The 20,510-nt window shown below is 44.4% G+C and overlaps 1 protein-coding gene across 4 annotated transcripts in view; it reads right to left on the bottom strand.

The window, feature by feature from the left end:
- Positions 1 to 284: 284 nt before the first annotated feature.
- Positions 285 to 20,510, bottom strand: part of MSRA (methionine sulfoxide reductase A) — a 426,296-nt gene continuing 406,070 nt past the window's right edge. For all 4 annotated transcript variants that reach the window (XM_041765377.1, XM_041765379.1, XM_041765380.1 and 1 more), the window contains one exon: positions 285 to 1,070. In XM_041765377.1, coding sequence (XP_041621311.1) covers positions 906 to 1,070 — 165 coding nt within the window. In that variant the 3' untranslated portion in view covers positions 285 to 905. The remainder of the gene's footprint in view (positions 1,071 to 20,510) is intronic.

The raw sequence follows: 20,510 nt of genomic DNA, 5'->3' as shown, positions 1-20,510 counted from the left end.
CATGTTTATTGCTTATGTTCCCACCCCTTATCTTGAATATAAAGACTCTTAAGGGCAGGGATGCACACGTCTGTTCTAATTAGAATACTACAGGATGTGGCAGCTTAACAGGGTTCTGGAAAAAAGCTATTATCCCCAAGGTCAAGGAGCTAGAGGTGTACATGCTTTCCAAACATTTCAATCATATTTTCCATTTGGGGGGCAGTCATCGCGAGGCTTTTATTTTACAATCCTTAGAAACATCCTGCCTAAAAAGTAAAAGACATGAGACATGAGGCAGGTTGTATTAGACTGCAGATTTTTTTTTTTTTTATTAGAACAAGCATTTCTCAAAGCTGTAAGCAAAGCATTAGAATTCATCAAGCTAACTCATCTTTTCTCTGCCACAGGAGGGCCAAAAAGGAGAGAAAGCCCCTTGCACACAGAGGATCAGTAGAGCAAAGTGTTGCAGTGAATGATTCATTGAGGCTCTAAATGTCTGCATACTTTAAGGCACTGGAGGGCAGGAGGGCATGCGAGGCAGGACAGGGCACAGTTAGGATGTCCACCATGCCTCACCCTCTCCAACAGTCTCCCAGCCCCCTTCCCTAGCTTCCATGGCAGGTACTCAGGCCCACGAAGGGGGAGCACAGCATATCCATTATCCTCATTCAGACCCTAAGCGATCCAAACAATGTCACAGCTCAACTCTCAGCATAACTTATTAGAAGATAAACTCCAGGTTATCAACTCGCCATTGCACTTCATGTAATTATAGCTCATTAAACCAGATTTTCATGAATGCCTTTGCACTTTGTGCACTTCCAAAAAGCCAGTGACCTGAACCACAAAATCATTGCCCAATTTGTTGAAAGCATTTTTGTTGTGACTTCAAGCCCTTCAAGGGCTGACCACATGGGGAGACATTACTTTTTAATACCCAGCGGACAGGACACTCCGGTGCCCCCGAGGCCACAGTATCCGTCGGGGTTCTTGCTCAGGTACTGCTGGTGGTAATCCTCTGCGTAGTAGAAAGCTTGTCCCTCCCGGATGTCAGTCGTGATCAGGCCATAGCCGTGCTCTGAAAGAACCTGTGGAGAGAAAGGAGCCATGAGGATTGGATGCTGGGCAGAGAGGTCCTGAAGGACAGATGGGGGTCAGGCTGTGAGGGAGGCAGACATGGGTGGTTTTGTTGGACCCTGGCTCACGGGTGCCAACGTGTCCCGGTGGACACCCCAGAGACTCAGACCCCAGACAGGCAGATGCAACAAGCAAGAGGGTTTATTGAACGTTTGCGCAAACGGGCTCTCCGCCTCAGAGGTGGCAGAGAGCCCCGATTAGCAATTACAGGCATCTTTTAAAGGCAAAAAACCGCGGGAGTAGCATAGCATTCGGGTTATGACATGATTGATTTCTTTGAAGGTCAACACGAACATGTTCAGGGACTTTCCAGTCAGGGCAAGGGGGGGGGGGGGCGGGGATAGTTTTCTTATCTCGGAAAAACAGAATGTTTTTGTTGCTTAAATTCATGGGAGGCGCCTGGATGGGCTGCCTCTGGGTTAGGCCTGGTCCCACTCATGGGGGCGGGGGTGTGGGGTTTCTTCAGTTTGGGTGCTCAGTGGATCCTTATGGGCCTGGGCTCTACCGCTAACCAGCTGGGTTATTCTGGGCATGCTCCTACCTCCCTGGGCCTCAGGTGACTGGGGTCTGAAATCCTGTTTTCTGTCTCTGTAACTTGCACCACCACTGGTGCACCCCTGCCCAGTGTGGTCTGGGAGCCCTGGATTGGGTGCTGTGGGTCTGTGTGGAAAGACCCCAGTGCTTCCCAGGAGAAAATAGCAGGGCCATGTGGCTCCCTGGCTGCCCTGGGCAGAACGGGCCTCCCTGAGGGCACTCAGGCAGGGCTGTGGTAGGAGGGGATGGAGGGGCAGGGGCAGATTGACAGGGAGGGCTGCGGCCCAGCCCAATGCTGTCCCCTCGGTGGCCAGCTCAGAACAGAACCCCCAGCCCGCTCACAAGCTGGACGGAGGAACCTCCACTTGTTATGGTTCTAGGGAGCACGGGCCCTGCAGGGGTGCCTTGGCGAGCACGGGGCCGCCCGGGAGCCCCGGAGCCCGGGGAGGGAGGTCACGGGAGGACATGGCCTGAGGGCCTGCTCAGGCTCCTCAGTGCCCTCTGTGACCTACTTTAAGGCCTGGTGGCATCTGCTGCCAGGGAAAGAAACAGACACATAAACACAAGTGGGGGAGGAAGCAGAGCTATTTGGGGCAGGAGACAGATTAAGAAATAGACATTGTTCCCCATGGATCTTAGCCCGTTTCCTTTCCCTTTTGGATTTCAGCTGTGCCCTAATTCTTTCTCCTTCCAGGCTGCCCGGAGCATTTGGGCACAAGGCTACGGAGACTCGACCCTGGGTTTGTGAATTCCACTTGGGATGGAAGGGCAATGCAGAGCCCTGGCTTGTGCTTGCATTCGGGATCTGAGCAGTCTTTCTGACTACCTGTCGGACCATCTGAGATGCAGTCCTTCCCTCGGCTGAGCGGGGGGCACTCCAGTATTAACATTCAGCATGATTCACTGCTGCAGTTTTTCCCTGAGAACTTTCTCCCTTCTTCCTGAGGCTCCATCCAGCCCTCTGAGCCAGAATGAGGCAGACTGAGGATCTGACGCCATTTGGCCCAGGATGGCAAGGGACAGGATCCTCGCCAAGGCGGGCGGTTGGACCCCGCAGCTCGGAAGCAGCCAGTTTCCTTACAGGGGTTAGAAATGAGAACGAGGAGCCATTCTGACTTCAGTTTTGACAATTTTTTGTAAACGAGCAATTATCGAGGGCTTACCATATGCCACACTCTGTGCAGAGACTTCACAGCGTTAATTTTAGCCTCACAACAGCCATATGAAGGAAGTACTATTATTATCACCCGTATTTAAAAACGTGTGTCAGAGATTGTGCCTTGATCCCTGACATTCTCAACTTGCCCTGATACTGCAGAAGCTGGAAGCTTGGAAACTACATTTCCCAGATTCTACTGCCAGCAGCACTCCACTGCAGATTCCACCAATGAGAGAAGCACACGTGAAATTTGGCAGAAGAGAAGCCATTATTTGTAAGGTGCAGCCATGGGGATGGGCACAGGTATCTCCAAAGGGCAGACCGGGACTCTGCTAGCTCCTCCTAACAGTCACTGACGGTGGTGCTTCAGGCAAAGCCACCAGCAATGATTTCTAGCAATTTCTGTTAACTGCTTCATATCCTGAAATGTTGATGCTTTAGCCTGACCTTCATTCAAACAGCCTTTCTAATGGTTCTTGAAAGCATCAAATTCCCTTTGTAAAATCCACCCTCCTGCTTGAAATACCTCGAACCCTCTGTTTCTATGACTGAACTCCAGCTGACATAGGAGTGGGTTCCAGAATTGTTTTTAGGAACCAAGACCTCAGTGAGAATGAGAGTCCGGAATGGTTACCTGGCCTGGTCAGATTTAGAGTTAGCAAAGCCTCACTGGGCACCTGGGTGGTCAGTGGTTCAGCATCTGCCTTCATCTCAGGGTGTGATTTGGTATCCTGGGATTGAGTCTTGCATCAGGTTCCCCACAGGGAGCCTGTTTCTCCTCTGCCTCTATGTCTCTGCCTCTCTGTTTCTCATGAATAAATAAATAAAATCTTTTTTAAAAAATGGCCTCACTGTGAGTGGCAAATGGGTCAGTGCCCATGGTGTGTAGTCAGCAGTCACTTAAATTACAGCTAGCATTTGCCCGTGAGGAAGTGTCCACTGTAGAAAGGCTCTGGGACACCAGGGGGCTATGGCAATGGACTATTCTGGTAAAGATGATAAGGATGAGGTCCATGTGGTGTGCTGGCTGCTTCAGACAGTACTTTGAGAGCTTGTAGAAAGAAAGGATGGAAGGTCACGACTTGACTTTCCTGGCCCAAGTTGATAGAGGTGAAGAGTTTCTAGAACTGATTTAAAATAATATCTGTTTCTAGTAGCTTCATTCAAATACCAAATTAAAGGGGTCCAATTTACAAGTGGAGTTGATACCCTCACAGGTCAGGAGCCCAGTAATATCATGCACATGTGATTGGCCTCAGAGAGCTCATCCTTTCACACTGTTTCAGACATCACATATGGAGTGATGCTCCCCTCTGGTCCTTCGCCGAGATACTGCCTGTATGCTGATGCTGATTTCCTATATTCTGATGTGCTCTCATATTTTGACCTTGAAAGCTTCCTGGCTATGGCCCACTGCACAGGAGCTTGCCCACTATTGAGATCCTCTGCCCTTTTCTCTCTCAACCTCAGGGCCAGGACCCAGTTCCCAGGCTCCACTCACTTGCCTCATCCCCATCTAGGATCTGTCCTCTCTGAGGATGACCTCCTCACACACTACTCACCCTATTTCTCTTTCACAAATGCCTGTCCTCCTTGTACAACCAAGGATACCCTTCCTGAGGTCCTGGAGTTCACAGCTACCGACTCCAGAAGCTTATTCTTCGAGGCAGAGAGGCCAGTGCTGGTGAGCACTGCTGCCCAGGCTCCCTCCTCCTCTCCACACCAGCTCCCACCTCAGCGGGGCAGCATCCCTTTTGGGGAGCAGTGGGAAGGTGACTGTGGGGACCCAGGCAGTACCAGGCCTCTGCCACAAGATGGCAGACACTTCACTTTTATTTGAGAGGAAAAACCAAGATGAAACAGTGATGAAAACCCACAGGACAGCTCCAAGCTGCCCTCCTGCACTCCAGTTAAGCTGGGACATTTTGGCTTATTCTTGTTGGGGTGGGAGACATCCGGTGGCACCAGTGGGTCTGAGGTCAACATCACCTCCTCTGCACCGGGCTGGCCTGTCTCTCTGGATGCACTCAGGCAGAAGCCATCCATCCCTGAGCACAGGGCTGTGGCTGTCTTTAACCCTCACTCTAAAACTGGGGAGGGAGGTACAAAAACACATGAAAGAAACTAGATGTAAAAGAAAAGGGAGCAGGAAACCAAAAATCCTAACTAGTGTCTGGTTTCCCTCATTCCTCACATCCCACACCTCTGCTTTCTCACTCCCAAGACTGTGGAGGCAGGTCAGTGTCCTCAGCCTCCCAAGGCCTGTTTCCTGGGGAGGTATCACCAGACACACAGGGCTGCACGCAGTGCTGGGGATCCTGGGACCTGTCTGTTTCAGACCTGGTCAGTGACAGTGGGCTTTGCTAGGCCCCTTTGCTCTTTCACCCCAATGCTTCCACTGCATTGTTTAAGCTACAGGGTTAGGAGAACAGAACTCAGGACTAGGACTGATTATTGCCCCCAGAAGCTGGGAGAGTAAGTGCTGGTCATGACACTTCCTTAAACCAAGAAGTCAGTGAATCCTCCCTTCATCCCATAGGAGAATCCACTGGCCCTTCCATGCTGGCTTCCACTCCACCTCCTCAGCCTCATGTCCTTCATCTTTTGCCAACTCTTTTCTTTCCCTTCCTCTCTGAGAACTGTTTTTCTGGGTCATGTTAAATTTTATACATTTCCTGAACATTCCATTCCCTTGCACACAACCTCCTTGGAATGCTCTTTCTTCTCTTCCCTATCACATGAGCTCTTACCCATCTCTCAGCATTAAGATCAAATGTCCCCACCTCTATAAAACCTTTCCTGAGTCTAAAAAGCTGAAATGACTCTATCTTCCAGGCTCCCACAGAAGGGCTATCCCTTTTAGCACTTGTGACACTGCATAACAATTGTCCTTTGTTTCTCTAAGCCAGTCCCTCTCCCTTCTTGCAATACATCATGCAATAGATCATGTGCTCCTTGATAGTATGGATTGTCTTGTTTCTCTACCTTATTTCAATGCTTGATATATAATAAATGAATGAATGAATAAAAAAACAGTTGAGTCTTGGGGATCTCTTGGGGATTTTCACCTTAGGGGTTTCCACTTGGGTCCCTCCTGTTGCCTCAAGCCCAAGCACCTCCTTGGGCTCCTGGGAAGGAACGTCAAGAGGGAGCTTGGGTACCAGGGAGCTCAGGTTATCACTGTCCTGGTCACAGACCCCTGGCCAATTTCATAGGTAGGTTTACTCTTTAGACTGTGGCATTGCAGTGGTTGTGTCTGTGGAGGGAGGACCAATTGGTCCTTGTATAAAAGAATGACTTCAGTATCTCTGACAGCTCCTGAAAAAGCCTGTTTACTCTTCTGGGGAAGGGAATAAGGGAGTGGTAAGGGGGAGATGGAAGAGCTACAGGAAGTGAGAGGAGACCTAGGTTATAAGACCTAGGTTATAGATGATCCCTCTGGCCCCCAAGGTCCACTGGTCATTTTGGATCTATGGTGCTGGTGGGTTGAACCTGTATTCTCCCATAGTATCACCTAGCCAGGTGCCCCAATCAGTTATGGGTGTCGTAGGTAATTTGTTACCAATAATAGCTAATGTATCAATGTTTTTGAGTAACTTACTTTTCCTCAATGAATTAGGGCAGATGGAGAGCTATCCCAATCCAAGCATTGCTGCAGCTTTCTGGCCCACTATAGTGGGAGAGAAGAGAGTGTCGGGACAGCAAAATTTGGGCAGCACATAAGCCACAACCTGTGTGGTCTCTCCCCACTGTCTATGAGGGGGCCCATGTCGATGGTGTACCATTTCTGATTATAGAAAGGATGAATCACATTACTTACAAAGTTTTCTGGTATCTTATAAAAAGGAGGCTGTACCCATGAAAGTGGGTTGCCCATAGGAAAATCACAGCAGATAGAGAGTTGAAAGCAGCTGCAGCAAATGCTCTGGCCTGAAGCACAGAAGTCCTGGCAGATTGAATCCCTGAGACGCCCTCAGGCTAGGGGGACCTGCCTCCAACACCAGGGTGATGCCACCCTAGAATATTGTGCTCTTCCTTCAGGCTCTACTGAGTCACCCTGTGGTATAGGAAATGAGTGCAGGTCACCAAGGACTTGCATGGTCAAAGGGACCACCAGCTTGGCTCAAACCTCTGCTATGCTTTCAGATCTCACCCTTAGGTCTTTAATCTATTTTGAGTTTCTTTTTGTGTATAGTGTTGGAAAGTGGCCTAGTTTCATAAGGGGTTAATATCTAAAACATATAAAGAACTTATACAACTCAACACCATAAAAACAAATAATCCAATTTAAAAAAGGGCAGAAGACACAAACAGACATTTCTCCAAAGAAGACATACAGATGGTCAACACACACATGAAAAGATGTTCAACATCACTCATCACTAGGGAAATTCAAGTGAAAATCACAATGAGATATCTCCTTATATTTTTCAGAATAGCTAAAAAAAAAAAAAAAGAAAAAGAAAAAAGAAAAAAGAAATAACAATGTTGGCAAGGATGTAGAGAAAAAGGAACCCCTTTGTGTGTGCACTGTTGATGGGAATTTAAATTGGTGCAGTCATTGTGGAAAACGGCATGGAAGTTCTTCAAAAAAATTAAAAACCAAAAATACTATATAATTCCATTATTGGTATTTACCCAAGGAAAACTAAACAATAAACGATGCAGGCACCCCTATGTTTATTGCAGCATTATTTACAATAGTCAAGATATAGAAGCAATCTAAGCATCCTATCAATAGAGAAATGGATAAGGAAGATGTGGTACACACACACACACACACACACCATGGAGTATTATGCGGTCATAAAAAAAATGGATGAGATCATGTCATTTGTGAGCACTTGCATGGACCTGGAAAGTATAATGCTAAGGGAACTCAGAAAAAGAGAAATATCACATGATTTCACTCATATGTGGAATTTCAAAAAAATGAACAAACAAACAAAAAGCAGAATCAGACCTATAAACACAGAGTGTAAACTGAAGGTTGCCAGAGGGGTGAGGGATGGGAGGCTGGGCAAACTGTGGGGAGGGCTGTGAGAGATATAGGCTGGCAGTTACAGAATGAGTAAGGCCCAGGCACAAAAGGCACAGCATAGAGAATATAGCAAATGATGCTGTAATGCACTGTATGGAGATATATGGTAGCAACACGTGTGATCAGTGCAGCATAATGTATAAACTTATTGAATGACTATGTCTTACACCTGAAACTAATATAACTAACATTGTGTGTCTACTGTACTCAAATACAAAAAAAAAAAAAAAAAAGAAAGCTCCACTATCATGCTGCCAGGTAATCGATTCTCTCACTGGTCAAACCCCAGGGTTCAACTAGTCCTTCCCCTCCCTGGGCTCCAGAGCTCAGTCCCCACTATCACATGGAAAGCCAGCCCTGCATGCCCCCCTCTGCTAGGTTCCCCACCCAGGACCAGCTCCAGAGGAAGGAATGATCTGGGCCTCACTCCCCTACCCTTCATTTTTCTGTCTCCTACTCTTGTTGACTTCAATATGATTATTCAAAGCTTCTTATTTGTGGCATTATTTTTTCTTGTTGATTTTTTTGGACAGAAGTGGGACCTAACTAAAATAATCACACCACATCACTGTGACATCTGGACCAGGAAATCTCTGGAAGGTCACCTAAATAAAATTGACCAGTCATGCTTTTCTCACAGATTCTTACTTCACCTTTTTCTTAGATGGCCCCAGAAAGTGCCCTGTGCTTTTATTCTTTTATCCTGTTCTTACTAGATGCAGATTTTCTATCCATAAAATGGGTGCAATGAGCTCACTGCTCATTATGAAGATCCCCAAAAAGGCAGAGAAAGTGCATGTCACTATGGCATATTTTAACTACATGACAGCACTGGCTTCCTTTGCCATCAGCCCCCATGCTGGAGGGAAGCTAGCCCACCCACCCCACCCTCCTAAAACAGGTCTCCACGTACACCCTCCAAGTACTCCCTGTTTCTACAGCTGTGCAGCTGACCTCTGTGGGGCAAGAAAAGGAGATGGCCATCAATAAGCTATGACAGAGCTCCCCGTCCCAACAGGTGTCCCCAGCCCCCACTCCCGTTGCCAAACAGCACAAATGCCCAAGGAAGTTGCCGGGCCATTCCCTCACAGATGTTCTGTCAGCAGGAATGCCCTGAGCCCGACTCATCTTTCCAGAGCTACAGGCAGGAAGCCTTTCTTTTAATAAAATTAATGAGCACATGACCGTTCTGCTTACTGTAACCTGCTAACAAGCTTATTATTAGCTTCACTGAGATTTTCTGAGTGCCCAAGAATACTCAACATATTGCATGGAAATGACTCTTGTTGCATCCTGAAAAAGCACAGCCTGGCGGTCACAGCAACACAGGCTTTGGTAGAGCATCAACAGATCAGGTTAGGAGTGTGCCAAGGCAGGGAGGCCAGCACTAATGCCAGGCCCTTGCATTTGTCCTGAGTTGCAGTGTCTCCAAAGGACTTCCTCACACGCTCTAGTCCAAGCGGCTTTCATTAACCATAAGAGAGAGGAATTTTTATTCTTAATGCCCAGGGCAGGACAGTGAAGGAGGCTTGTCTAAAGCCGCTTGCTAGTAAGCCGCAGAGATAGGACTAGAATCTCTGTTCTTGACCATTTCCATTATTGCCAGTCAGGCACACTGTCCCAGGTGGCCAGATAAAGATGTACCTTTCTCTTAGAGAGGGATATTTATTATTTCAAAACTTCCAAAAGAGTCCTTTCTTAAAAAAGATTTTATTTTATTTATTCATGAGAGACACAAAGAGAGAGTCAGAGACACAGGCAGAGGGAGAAGCAGGCTCCCTGCGGGGAGCCCGATGCAGGACTCAATCCCAGGACCCCAGGATCATGCCCTGAGCTAAAGGCAGATGGTCAACCACTGGGCCACCCAGGTGCCCCTTCCAAGAGAGTTCTAAACATGGATCATCTTATGTTGGTCTCATACTCTCTCCCCACCCTGCTCACAACCCCAGAACTCAAAATGTGTGATGTAGATTTCTCAGGTCATCTCACTGACTTTTGTATTCTAACTCATGGTAAAATACATGTAACCTCAAATTTTCCATCTTAGCCATTTTTAGGTGTTAAATACATTCACATTGTTGGACAACTAATCCCTAGAACTGTTCATCTTGCAAAACTAAAACTCTACACATTAAATAATAACTGTCCATTCCTCCCATCCCATAGTTCCTGGCAGCTCCATTGTACTCTGTCTCTATGAGTCCAATCACTCTAGTCACCTCATGTAAGTGGAGTCACACAGTATTTGTCTTTGTGTGACTGGCTTATTTCCCTCAACTTCATCCATGTTGTGGCCTGTGTTGAAGTTCCTTCCTTTTTAAGGCTGAATAACATGCCGTGACATGTACAGACCACATTTTGTTTATCCATTCATATTCATCAGTGAAACTTGGGTTGCTTCCCATTTTTTTTTAGTTGTCAAATAATATATTTTTAGTTGTCAAATAATAGATTTTGCTGCATGACAAGCGCATCCCACAACAGTTACTTAGATACATCCTGGCCTGCTTGCATCAGTAGCCTCTTGTTAGGATGGTAAACTGCTCCAAAGAAGTGCTCAAAGAGTACAACAGTGAAAAGACTTGCTCCAAACATGTGGTTCGGTTACTCTTTTTCTTGTCTCAACTCAACTGATCCCATGTGCCAATGATGGCATTTTAAAGATGGAAAACTAACACAGAGATCTCCTCTAAGGCCACTTAATAGAGAGGGAGATTCCTATCCACTCAGAAGGACAGAGGTCCTCCAAATAGCAAATTCTACAAACTTTTCAAACATCATCTGATCCCAAGAAATGACAGAAGACCTACTCAAAGTGTCAGGAAAGCAGAGTTTGTGTTTTAAGTGCCAGACTCCATATTGATTTTTCTAATGCTCATGTGCCTAGACTGTGAGTTGTGAGTCTAAGACAAGAATACATGTCCATCTGGCTCTGGATTCTATGCTCCTTCCCACATACATATTGTCCCCTGAATTTGGGAACGTAGAAGTGAGACCCCAAAGAGCCCAGTCTGTCCTGTTCTGCAGCATGTCTGAGGTAGAAACAGTCAATATGAATCCACCAAGGACCATGCATTGGAATTCTACACAGCAGGGCAGGAGGGAGGAGAGAACATAGGCTCTAGAGGCACTAACGCATGTGTGTATGTGCACATGTGTGTGGGAGAGGTGTGTGTGCATATTTAGGATTGTGAGTGTGTACTCGTATGCATGTGTATACAAATATTGTATCACGTGTATATTATGTGCACTTGTATACAAGTGCACGTGAGGATGCTGTGTGATATACATTCAACCCCACCTAAGATGGAGTAACCTATAGACACCTTTCACTTTCCAGAAAATGTATCCCTGTAAAAAAAACAGAACAAAACAAAACAAAAAAACAAAACAAAAACAAAAACAAAAAAAAAACTTGCATTTTTACTAGTGGCTCTTCAAATCTTAGAGGGTCATGGATTCACTTGAGAATCCAATAAACACTATGGACACTCCACATAAACTCACAATCAAATATTTGCTTATAATTCAAAGGATTCTATGACCCTCTGGATCCAACCATGAGCCCCATATTTAGAACCTTTAGATGGGGCCACCAAATCCAAAGTCATCATGGTACCTGCCCATCCATGGTATTCTAGAAACATGCAAGTCTATCCAATCAGTGATGAACATTTTCAAGACGGATGTCCTTAATTTCAATCATAGCTTGAAGGTCCATTGAGAAATGGCTGTGTTGCTAATGAGAAAGTCACCAGGAAAGGAGGAAGGTAATTGTGGTTCAAATCTCATTCAATTCATATTTTATAAAGCCTAGTTAGGTCTGATCCAAGGAAATACAAGGGATCTGGATTCTATTCTTCATCCTGCCCTCTAGTGGCAGCAGGGAGCAGGGACAAGGTATAGCCCCCTCCTTGGTTCCTGCTTTCTCTTTCTGAACTGAGACCCCGTCAGTTCTTTCCAGATTCAATTCCATCAAATCTCGTGCTATGTTTCCATCCTGCAAACACACACACACACACACACACACACAGAGTGCAGGCTTAACAAGCTCCACCAATGCCAATGCCCAAGTCAGCAGTTTTATTCCATTGGCAGCTTCTAACTGACCAGATTGCCATCAATCAAAACTTCTGGGAAGGGATGCAAAATGACTGGCATGGCTTTTAAATAAAACCACTAGAAAGAAAAACACCATCTATTCCAAGCTGAGCAGAGACTCATGTGTTTCTGGTTCAGGACAGCACAGAGCACCCACAAAACTGCAGGTGTTGGGGAGAGGTTTACCCCTGCTCATAGTGGTTAGGCCACAAAGAGGAGAGAGATGGGCTCCTCATGTTCCACACCATAGAGGACCCCGAAACAGCAAGAGCTGCAGGCTCTGGCACCAGGGACTTACCCCTGTAAGTCAATCAGTGACTGTTACCATATGCAAGGGAGACAAGTCAGGGCTCAGGGACGATCTCTTGGAACAAGGATGTGACATTGACAAGGTGAGTGCTCAAAGATGCAAGAGTCTTCCTAAGGCCCAATCAGAGCTGCACTGACACTTCCTGTGAAACTAAGGAGGCAAAGTAGAAAGAAGGTGACTCAATTAGATCTAATTTGGTCCATTTACAAAACCTGCATATGCAAATGGTGGCCTCTAGCTAGAATGACTTTGGCCTTCTTAGGACAGCTACAGCATCCCTGTGCTCTGTCCTTCTCTGGACACTGCAATTGTGTGGAGCAGTTAATGGCTTTCATTATCTACTTCTCTGTGTCCCCCCTCACCCTCAAGGTAAATCACAAGTGTCTTTTAACCAGTAGGATATTTTCCCTGGTTCGTAACACAAAATGATAGAGGTACAAGCTGAATTTTGTCTCTGCTGAGAAAGGGAAAAGAGAGAGCTCAGTATGGCCAGTAAAGATTCAAAGCTTTACCCTTGCTCCTCAGAGTGTGGACAATGGGCCTGTAGCTTGTTGGAAATGCAAAATCAGGCCCTTTCCTCAGAGCTACTGAATCAGGATCTACATTTTAAAATTATCTCCAAGTGACCCACATGCACATTAGAACTTGAGAAGCTGTTCTCTAGCAGACAAGCATGGCAGACTGTATTAGTGATCACCAACATCCCCTCCCTTCACTCTTGATGTCAGGTTGTCCGTGTGACCCGCTCTGGTCAGGCTGTGAGCAGGTGAGACCTATGTCGTTCCTGGGCAGAAGTTGTCCAGTGCCAGCATTTTCCCTTTCAGCCAGTAGCCAGCAGTACCAGCTAGTGGTAGTGGCTCCATCACCACAGATCCTGGCATGAGGAAAATTTCAATCTGGAGGAGACTCCCTGCACAGAATATTTTATTTCCTCTATTACAGGTGCCTGGTTTTCCCTGGTGTGGGGTATGATGCTAAAGAGTCATGGAAGGCAGGCACAGCTCCGTGTAGGCTGGTCACTCCTCTGCAAATACGTTTTTAACTTTCTAACTCCACTTAATTAAATTCAGCAATAATTGTGGGGCACTTACTATGTGCCATGGACTTGCTAGGCATTAGGCATATACAGGTGGTCTGGGGTACCTCTCCCTAGAGTGGGAGGTGATGCATATATGAGCCATTACAGTGTACGTGCCTACCATGCATCAGGCACTGCTTTAGGTGCTGGGAGTGGTGTAAGACTGAAGAAGACAAACCTCTCTGCGATGAGTCTGTGGTTCAGAGATGGAATTAGGTTATATGATGAGGATGTGACTGCCTGAGAGTGTGGCATGACAGCTAAAATGTGACAAGGTGGGAGCTGCGCCCACATGCTGGGGAATGAAGAGGACCATTGTCCATCCGAGGGGATGTCAAAATCCTGCCAGAAGAGACAGGACATTCATGTACATGCCAGGCAGAGGGACTGTGCTTGAACACATGGAGGCAGGAAAGATTAATCCAGGTGGGAAGGTAGGTCCTGAAGGAGGCGGATGTGGAATTGGGAATTGGCTGAAAGGCCTGGAGAGGTGGGGTGGGAAGGCTGAACAGCAGGAAGAGATGAAAGACTGGCCTTTGGAGGCAGGTTATGGTCCTTTTTTCCTCTTTGTTCCCACTTAAGGTAACTCGGTGCACCCTTTCTGCTCATCTCTGCCCCGCAATCATAGTGACGTGTAGAGGCACTTTACAAGATTAAAGGAACCACTTGAACCCAGGCAAAGCTGGCAGATGCCTCTGAGGTTCACCTGCTTGCCTGCTACAATGTCTTGAAGACCGATGAGCCAAGGTGGAGATGCTGGGAGAGGGGACAGCAATTGCTCATTGTCCCGTTAGTTGTCATCCTTTATGGCCTCCTATCTTACAAACTCCAAGCACCATTTGCTGGGTACAAGAGAAAATTGGGTCCTTCCTTCTTCTCTGTTTTGTGCCGAAAGATGGAACCCCACCAGGCTGGGTAGGGCTGGGCTGTGGCTGCAGCCTGGAAAGGAAAAAGGCTGAGCTGGAGAGTTTAGTTTCAGACCTGAGGCAACAACTTGGGGTTGTATGGCTGAACTGGGCCACTGTCCACTTGCTCCAGCTAAAGCAGCGCTTCCTCCAACCACAAGATGACTTACATCACACACTCAAGGACTGCTGCTTTCTCTTCATTTGATCTTCTCTTTGAGGTCTGCTGGTTTTGAAAAGGAATTCAAATGACTTTTCCTATAGGAGTTTTATTTTCATGGCTTTTAGTTTTACAGGAAAGGGATCTCTCTCTCTCTCTCTCTCTCTCTCTCTCTCTCTCTCTCTCTCTTTCTCCTCTGTATATATCTCTAAGGAGTTATAATCTATTTTTTCATATCTAAAATCAATTAACTACAACCTCTCTTTTTCCTATCTTCTTAGCATTTAGTATACAAAAGAATCCACTTGTCACTTTGCAGAGGAAGCCAAGGACACTGGCTTTCACCTTGGGGATGAAATGCAGATTTCATTAAAAGGAAAGATCCTTCATTCCAAAAGGTTGAATAGCAAAGAACTTAAAGGAAAATGCCAGCTGCGTAAGTTTAGAACATTGAATTCAGCAAGGTAAAGGAACTTTTCTGAATGCCACCATTTCTCATTTATGTACGATGTCAGTGATTCGGAGCTGCAGGAAAGAAGGTTCATTCCCCATCTGAACTGCAGGCAGAGTAGCCAACTGTCCCCATTTGCCCAGGGCAAAGGGGCTGCTCAGGATGTGGAACTGTCAGTGCTAAACCTAGGATAGTCTGGCTGGTCACTAGAGCTGTGGTACAGGTAAAGAAATTCATGCCTGTTCCATTACAGGCACGGGGTAGCTTGTTTCCCTCATCAGGGCCTCAAATCCCCCAATTGTAAACGAGGTTCATCTAGGAAGTCATCCTAGATGACCTTGGATTATCTCTTGGAGCCACGTGTCCAGAGCATCCTCTGAATTGTGATTCTGTGTCTCAGATAACTGCTGTATTGAGATGTAGTTCATATATCCCCAAATTCACCCCTTTAAAGTTTACACTGTGTTGTTCTGTGGTGCAGCCTCAGAGGGATCCGTCGCCATCTTTTCTTTTTTTAATTTCTGTTTTGCAGGTTGGATAATCTCAACAAATTTTCATTTGCTCATTCTTTCTTCTGCTCCTTTAGCAATTAGTTTTAGTGATTTTTTTTTCATTTAAGTTACTGTTCCTTTGAATTTCTTTGAATTTCTGGAATTTCTACTAATTCCTTCTTTTTTGATCATTTCTATCTCCTTGACAGTCTTCATTTGTTGAGACATTGTCTTTGTATTTTCCTTTAATTCTTTAGATGTGGTTTTCTTTAATTCTTTGAGCATATTTCTAATAGCTGATCTAAAGTTCTAGTAAGTCTTACTTTCATGTTTCTTTATCTCATACCTTTTTCTTAAAAACTAGGCACTTTAAATAATATAATGTGGTAACTCTGAAAATTGGACTACCGTCCCCATTGGTTTATTGCTGTTACTGTGACTGCAGTTCATTTGCTTAGGGATGTTCTTGGCCTAATTCTATAAAGTCTGTGTAGCCCTTTGTGTGGCCACTGAAATCTCTGCTTGGTTAACAAATAACCAGCTAATGATTGGGCACAGGGTTCCTTGAATGCTGTGAAGCAATGGTCTTCTACCCTTTGGCTCTGTGTGTATGTTTTGGAGCAAATGCAGCTTCATGGCTATAGCAGTTTGCCACTCTGCCTTCTCTTCCTCTTTCCTTGCATAGGCTTCAAGGTGGGTAGAGGTGAGAGATCAGGGCCTTCTAGGGTACATGTATACTGCGGTTTGATTATTACTCACCAACTGAAGGATATTGGGGTTGTTCCTGGTTTGGGGCTATCATGAATAAAGCTGCTATAAACAACCAAGAATAGGTTTTGCAATGAACAGAAGTCTTAATTCTGTTAAGTAAAAACCTAGAAGTGAGGCTGCTGGGTCACATGGCAAATTAAACTTGATAAAAAAGTGGTTTTCCAAACTGGTTATACCATTTTGCATTCCTACCAGCAATGCTGGAGAGTTCCTGCTGCTCGGCATCCTCGTCAGCACTTGGTACTGCTGTTATTTTTTAATATAGTCATTCTAACTGGTATGGGGTAGTCTTTCAATGTGGTTATAGTTTGATTTCCTTAATGACTAATAATGTTAAGCATCTTTTAATGTTCTTATTTGCCTTCCATATATCTTTTTTGGCTTAGTGTCTGTTCATTCAAATTTTTTACCCATTTTTTAATTGGTTTGTTTGTTGTTTTTGTTAAATTTTGAGAATTCTATATATTTGCAAGTTCTGTTTTGATTTCAAATGCATTACCCTGTCCTGAGACTCGGGTGTGCTCTCATTGGGCATCTTGACTCTACATCTGTAACATAATGTTTTCTATTGTACATAATATCTCTATCTGTCTCTCTCTCCCCCCACACACACAAATACAGCTCTGTAAGCAATTTACCTTTTTGATTTAATTCAAGAAACACTTACTGTATTCCTATTAAAGAATTGTACAAAGTACTAGGGAACCACAATTGAAGAGCATATTGAGAAACTTTCTGTTTTAAGAAATATGGCTTTCAATTGGATTAATAAATACATAAGGACGACTACACGTAATACCTCAACTTTTAGTGTGTAAAATTATTTGTTCATACAAAGAGTTGAATCATGTTTATAGACTTTAGAAAGGCCGTTAATTATCATGAGTAAATCCTTCCTTTATTCATAGTCAGAAATATCCCTTAATATATAGCTCTATGTCTAAAGCTACACATGTCCTGAAAGAATACAGTTTGCATTAAGATTTCTGCTATAATTTTAAATGGATACTCCTGTATTTCAAGCTCATGAAACATGATGAAGGCCAAATCATGTTTCTTCAAGGACAAAGTACAACCACTCTGTGCACATCTTAGCACACACCCTTTCCCTGCCAAAAGAGGTGTCTATAGATCAGTTCAGAAAGGGGTGCCTGGGTGAGGCAGTTGGTTAAGCTACCAACTCTTGGTTTTGGTCCAAGTCATGGTCTCAGGGTGGTAAGATAGAGTTCCACATTGGGCTCTGTGCTGGGCACACAGTCTGCTTGAGATTCTCTCTCCTCTCTCCTCTCTCCCTTTGCCCCTCCCTCTTGTGTTCTCTCTCTTTCTCTCAAATACATAAATAAACCTTAAAAAAAAAAAAAGAACAGCTCAGAAAAACATTTCACTTAACTGCAGCATGACTATCTGCAGAACTGCTAGAAGAATCTTTTGAACACAGAGAAAACTGACTTTCAACAGTAACTTAAAAAGCTATTGCAGTTTCTTAAAATCCTCTTATACTGAGTTTAAAAAATGAGACTTAGCAACTTTATTGTTTTTTTATTCACTGATTAAGACAATAAAAGTTGTGCTCATTTCAATATTAAGAAATTAAAGCCTCCCTTGAGACTTTCTCTGCCCTGGAGTAGGTTACATCTGTCAACTACAAGCAGGCCGGCCAGCTTGCATGCAGAAATTCTCCCTGGGGCTGCAATATGTATAACCTCGCACTGTATTGTCTAGGGCTAAGAATGAAATGATTGGAATTTTTTTATTATCAAAGGAAACTAAAAATAGGGCTATAAAATAAAATACAAGCTGTAAGGAGAAATGCATTTAAGATATATTTTGCTTTAATGCTTTAGCTTCCAGCCTCACATGGTAGAGAATAAACGATGATGTTAAATAAAGAAAGAAAAGAAGCTTTTGTTGGTTTCCTCTAAAGCTTGAAAATGACACAGTGTGAGTAAATGGAGAACGGCCTGCAAAAAGCTGTTTCCTTGTGATACTGTCAGTGTGGGGCCTAGAAGCTGCAGGTGATGGCCATGTTTTAGTTTCTGGTTTCAGGCAACATCATCTCAACTTCTAAGGAGGCATCATTGGAGGACTCTTGCCTCTTCATTTCCCCTAATTGCTAATGCAATAACAAAGGGACACAGAAAATATGAGTGCAGATAAGATGGAGGGGTCTGGATTAATGAAGACTCTCTATTCAGGTTGTCTAAGCTTCTTAGCCATGAAGTACAGTCAGGATTTTTTTTTTTTTTTTTGAGAGAAAAAAGGAAGGGAGTGAAGGAGGAGGGGAGGGAGGAAAGAAATGGGAAAATAAAAAAGAAAGAATCCAAAATAGGCTATGGGTATTCTTTGCCAAAGCACAGTTTTAATTTTCTTCAAGGCTCAGAACCAGTGGAAGAACTGGAACTTCCTCAAGAGAAGGTGGCAGGAACAGAAGCTAATTATACAACTTAAATTTGGTAATACAATATCATTGGCATGCTTTCCAGTTAAGGCAATATAAATCCATGTTAACTGGAGTTAAGACAATGGTGGTATATATTTAAAAGAGCACTTTATATCTCTAAGTATCCAAAATTCCTTACAGTATTCCCAGGGGTTCTTAAGTAGATCTGGTTATTCAGATATTAGTAACAAGAGGGGTCTGAGTTCTACTCTTGGCCCTACCCAACCACATGACCTTGAGGCTTGGCCTTCTCTTCTGTAAAATGGGAATGAGACACCTACTTCTTGGTGCTGTTGTGAGGAATAGATGAGATTATATATTTGACATAATATTTCCACTTTAGTAGCACTGCTTATATGGTGGTAGTTATCTTTGAAGATTGTGATCCTTTTGAACCCTTGTAATGCCATTCTGTGGGAACTTGAGGTGCAGGGATTTTATGCCCCGAGAAGGTGAGAAATCCAGAGCCTGATTAGCTGTGGCCTCATTCTACCCTTCCTTGTTTTTTCCTGGCACAACCAAATGAGCAACTCAAGCTTTCATATGTCATGGACACTTTTGGTACTTGGAAGACATAGCCTGTAGCCCAGATTCCCCATACAAGAGAACTGGTGGCCCTGGTGAGCACACAGTCTGCATAGGATTGTCACAAGTTACAAGCAGTGGGTGAGATTGGCAGTGCCCCTGGAGAGAACTTGGACACAGGCCTTGGAGGATAATCTTTCTTTCTTTGGTTTGCTCCATGAAGAAAGGTCTTGATCAAGGTCTATTAAGATCCTGGGAAAGCCAGGTTTCTGGAAGACAAGGAATAGAATGTATATAGGGGAAGGGATAGAAATGGCAACAAGCTAAGAGCTGGCATTTCTTGAGCATTGACTCTGTGGGGCACTGTCCCGTGTGTTACTCATGCAGTCCTCCTAACATCCCCTCTGCTGAAAGTAGTATTATCAACTCATTTCTATGAGGAGGGCACTCAGCACAGAGAAGCGAGGGCCAGAATTTGAACCCAGGCAGTCCAACTCCTGAGCCCATGTTCTTAATTATTCACTAGACCCACATTCCTGACTAAATAGTGTTTTATGCCCACTATGTGACAATATGCCTAGCTCATGATAGGATATTTACTCACATTATCTGCTTTCAATATGATGGAAGAGATTAGCTTCATCTACAAACTGGGATGCTTTGACTACATAGTCCCTTTGAATATCACTGTAAAGATGTAAAATAAGACAGGTGCAAGTTAATGATCCTGAGTACCTTGATTTTTCTATTTCTCCCAGTGAGGTGACCATTTATCTCTGGCTTTCATTTGCTGTCTGTAAGGCTAGTTCCTTGTTTGTGACAACAGAGATTTTCTATGGTGCTCCTGATCTCATGATTACCCTTGAAACAAACTTAGAATTGGGTATTGAAGCTTGTCAGCATGTCCACTACTTTTTACTGAAAGTCTAAGAAGTTTCTATCTGTTGGTTCTTCTTTGCAATCCTATTAGTCCACTCAAAGAATCTTTGCATTGCCAGAGGAGCTTACAGATTTAAGTGATCCCTGACAAAACTCTCAGAATTGGTGTCTGATCAGGATTCAGAATGCAATCATCATAGGATGCAGAATAGGTATTAAATTATAAATTTAATGAGTAAGAATTTTAATTAAAATAGAAATTATCCTATACTCCAGGCACTGTGTTGTTTAAACCATGGATGACTCACTCTCTATATTTCTGACCTTTCTCTTTACTTGCTTACTGAATCCTGCCACTCACCCCCCAACACAGAGCTTCAGACACAGCACATCCCAAACTAGAGTCATTCATTCTCCCTCTCTCAAAGCTATTCATCTTCTGTTCCCTCTCCTGGTACCTAACATCATCAGCTACCTATCCCCCAAGCTATACGTCTCATTGTTATCATCAACTTTCTCCTCTCTGATGTCTTACAGCAAATCATA

The sequence above is a fragment of the Vulpes lagopus genome, chromosome 8 (assembly GCF_018345385.1).
Source record: "Vulpes lagopus strain Blue_001 chromosome 8, ASM1834538v1, whole genome shotgun sequence".
NCBI lineage: Eukaryota > Metazoa > Chordata > Mammalia > Carnivora > Canidae > Vulpes > Vulpes lagopus.
This window is presented reverse-complemented; position numbering and strand designations above follow the sequence as displayed.